This window comes from Engraulis encrasicolus, chromosome 2, assembly GCF_034702125.1.
Source record: "Engraulis encrasicolus isolate BLACKSEA-1 chromosome 2, IST_EnEncr_1.0, whole genome shotgun sequence".
Lineage (NCBI taxonomy): Eukaryota > Metazoa > Chordata > Actinopteri > Clupeiformes > Engraulidae > Engraulis > Engraulis encrasicolus.
In genome coordinates, this window is record NC_085858.1 from 49,238,304 (window position 1) to 49,240,803 (window position 2,500).

A 2,500-nucleotide genomic window follows, 5' to 3' on the forward strand; every position below is an offset into this window, starting at 1 on the left:
TAGGCAGCATAGATTGTCTAAATAAGACACCAATAGCATTCCTAAGTCTTCATTATCCCCTCAAGGCTGATTTCATTGCAGCTGCGAACCCTGTATGTGCATGTTCAAGTTCAAGTTCAAGTTCAAGTAATTTTATTTGTCACATACATGGTATTGTACTGAAATGATGATGGGGTCATCAGCGCTGCATCTTAAGAATTAAAGAAGTAAAGTAAAAAAGAAATAAGAGATGAGAAATAAGTAAAAAAAAAAAAAAAAGAGTCGTCTGCAGGACTTCAGTAGGGTGAACATGTAAGAGTTGGGGTGTGAGACATCCTACATGTGGTGGCATGCTTATGTGTGTATTTGCATGCAGGTGATGAAAGTGGTCCAGAATCGCCATGAAGGTGGCGGGCGCTTCTAATCCCATTTAATTTGGCACAATCCCCCTGTTTATCTGGGGTGGCACTATATAATCCCAATTAGTCTGAGAGGGCACTTAATCCCACGCCGCACGGTAGGAGGCATGGCACACTCCTTCCATCCATCCATCCATCCGGCTGGGCAAAGAGTCAGAGTGGTCCTGATGCGAGAATGTGGCCCACTGCACATCCATCAGTTTAGCAGAGTCAGGAATGACTCAGCAGGTGCCTTAATCTGCATACACACCTCGCGGCCGCCAACCTTGCCAGTCAGGACATCTGATCGTAGCGGACAGATAGGGTTTTTTATTTATTTATTAATCCCGACGGACATTAGGGAAAAGGTAATCCGTTTACATACTAGATATAGGCTATAAATCCTGGCACATGTTAGAAACGTATGTGCATGCCATCTCTCAGGACAGGACTTTGGTGGCTGTGTTGTGGGTGATAGACACTACCACAAGATAGTATCCAAACTGGCTGCTTAAAAAAGGGTGGGTGGTACCTTTTTTTAGCATAGAATGAAGATTTATTGAGATGTATACAGTATTTTACCATTTCTTTGGTTTGATGCGGCAGAAATCACTTAATCGGGAGGAGGGGGTCATGTGTAATACTTACTCTATAGTTACTCTACTCTACAGTAATGAAGGTGCGGTCGGTCACAGGGTCACAGGTTTGAGAATTTCCACACTAACAGTTGGTTGACGGTTTAAATAACCACAAGTCTTCTCTTTTCCTGTGACTGAGATAACCTGATCACCATCCTCTCTGCCATTCTATTATCCCCCCCCCCCATGGCAATCCCTCACCCACCCCAAGACACTAATGCCTCTTTTCCATTGCCAGGTATCTGATAGGCCTACAGCTCGACAAAGTGTGACTCGGACGCCACTTTTTGCTTTTCAAATAGGCACAACACAGCTTAATCGTAAAGTAAAAAGTGGCGGCCAAGTTGTGCTGTGTCGAGCTGTAGGCCCACCAGAAAACCGGCAGTGGAAAAGAGGCATAAGACACGTTTGAATATACAGCCTGGATTTCAATCATGTGTGCTGCTGTGGTCTGCTGTGTGATGACATTCCTCGCATCACAAGGTCCACTTAAAGAGTAAATAAGAAATTTTCTTTGCTTCGGTCACCAGGTGCACTGCATGGATGACGTGTGTGGCCTGCTGCCGTTCCTGAACCCTGAGATCCCTGACCAGTTCTACCGCCTCTGGCTCTCCCTCTTCCTGCACGCCGGGTGAGTAAGTGGCCGTGCAGAGGGATGCTGCTCTCTTGGTCTCCATGGAGACTAACATCTGTCACAGCATCAGCACCAGCACCATCAGCAGCAGCAGCAGCAGCAGCAGCAGGAGAACAGTATTCTGTCAATGGCATCTGTCTATTCTAGCTTCATACACAATCACATTTTTCCCAAACGCATACAGTACGTATATTACACATACACGAGAACAGATAAACAAGCTGATTCACACATGTACTGCAGGGATTAAAGTTTTCCGTCGCTATGACGGATTTCCGTCAACTGGATTTTCGTTTGGACGGATTTCCTCCTTATAATTCATGTCAATTAATTTACAGTTTTTACTTTCCAACTGAACTCAAATCGGGAGCACTCCTGGTCATGAGAAGGGGAGGAAAGGTGTGTTTGGTGTACGGATTTAGTTATACACGCCACCACCGGTGGTGTCATACAACAGATTCACTCAGTAGTTTTGAGCCATCGTCTTCCGTGTTCCAAAAAAAAAAGTACACGAGCGGTCAACAAATCAGTTGTGGCGCAGCGCGAGAGATTAAAAAAAAAAAAAAAAATAGCCAACATTGTTGCTGATGGCAGCAAAGAAAATAAGTGTAATACTATGTATTTAAAGTGCAATGATGATCATTAAACGAGTTGGACTGATATTCCAATATGGGCTAATAATGAATATGCATGGAATGCATAGCTGGAAGAAGGTAGGACACGTATGTTTCCATTATCATTGCACCTGCCGTGGCGGATAGTTAGGGGAAAAAAAGAATAGTTTACTTCGACTGCGCATGATGTCCTTTTCATGAAGGGTTTTCCTTTTAAGCATTGTGACTTTTACTAAC

General features: G+C 44.1%; 1 protein-coding gene across 4 annotated transcripts in view; it reads left to right on the forward strand.

The window, feature by feature from the left end:
- Positions 1 to 2,500, forward strand: part of rhbdf1a (rhomboid 5 homolog 1a (Drosophila)) — a 103,306-nt gene that overhangs the window by 91,211 nt on the left and 9,595 nt on the right. For all 4 annotated transcript variants that reach the window (XM_063190166.1, XM_063190174.1, XM_063190183.1 and 1 more), the window contains one exon: positions 1,546 to 1,646. In XM_063190166.1, coding sequence (XP_063046236.1) covers positions 1,546 to 1,646 — 101 coding nt within the window. The remainder of the gene's footprint in view (positions 1 to 1,545; positions 1,647 to 2,500) is intronic.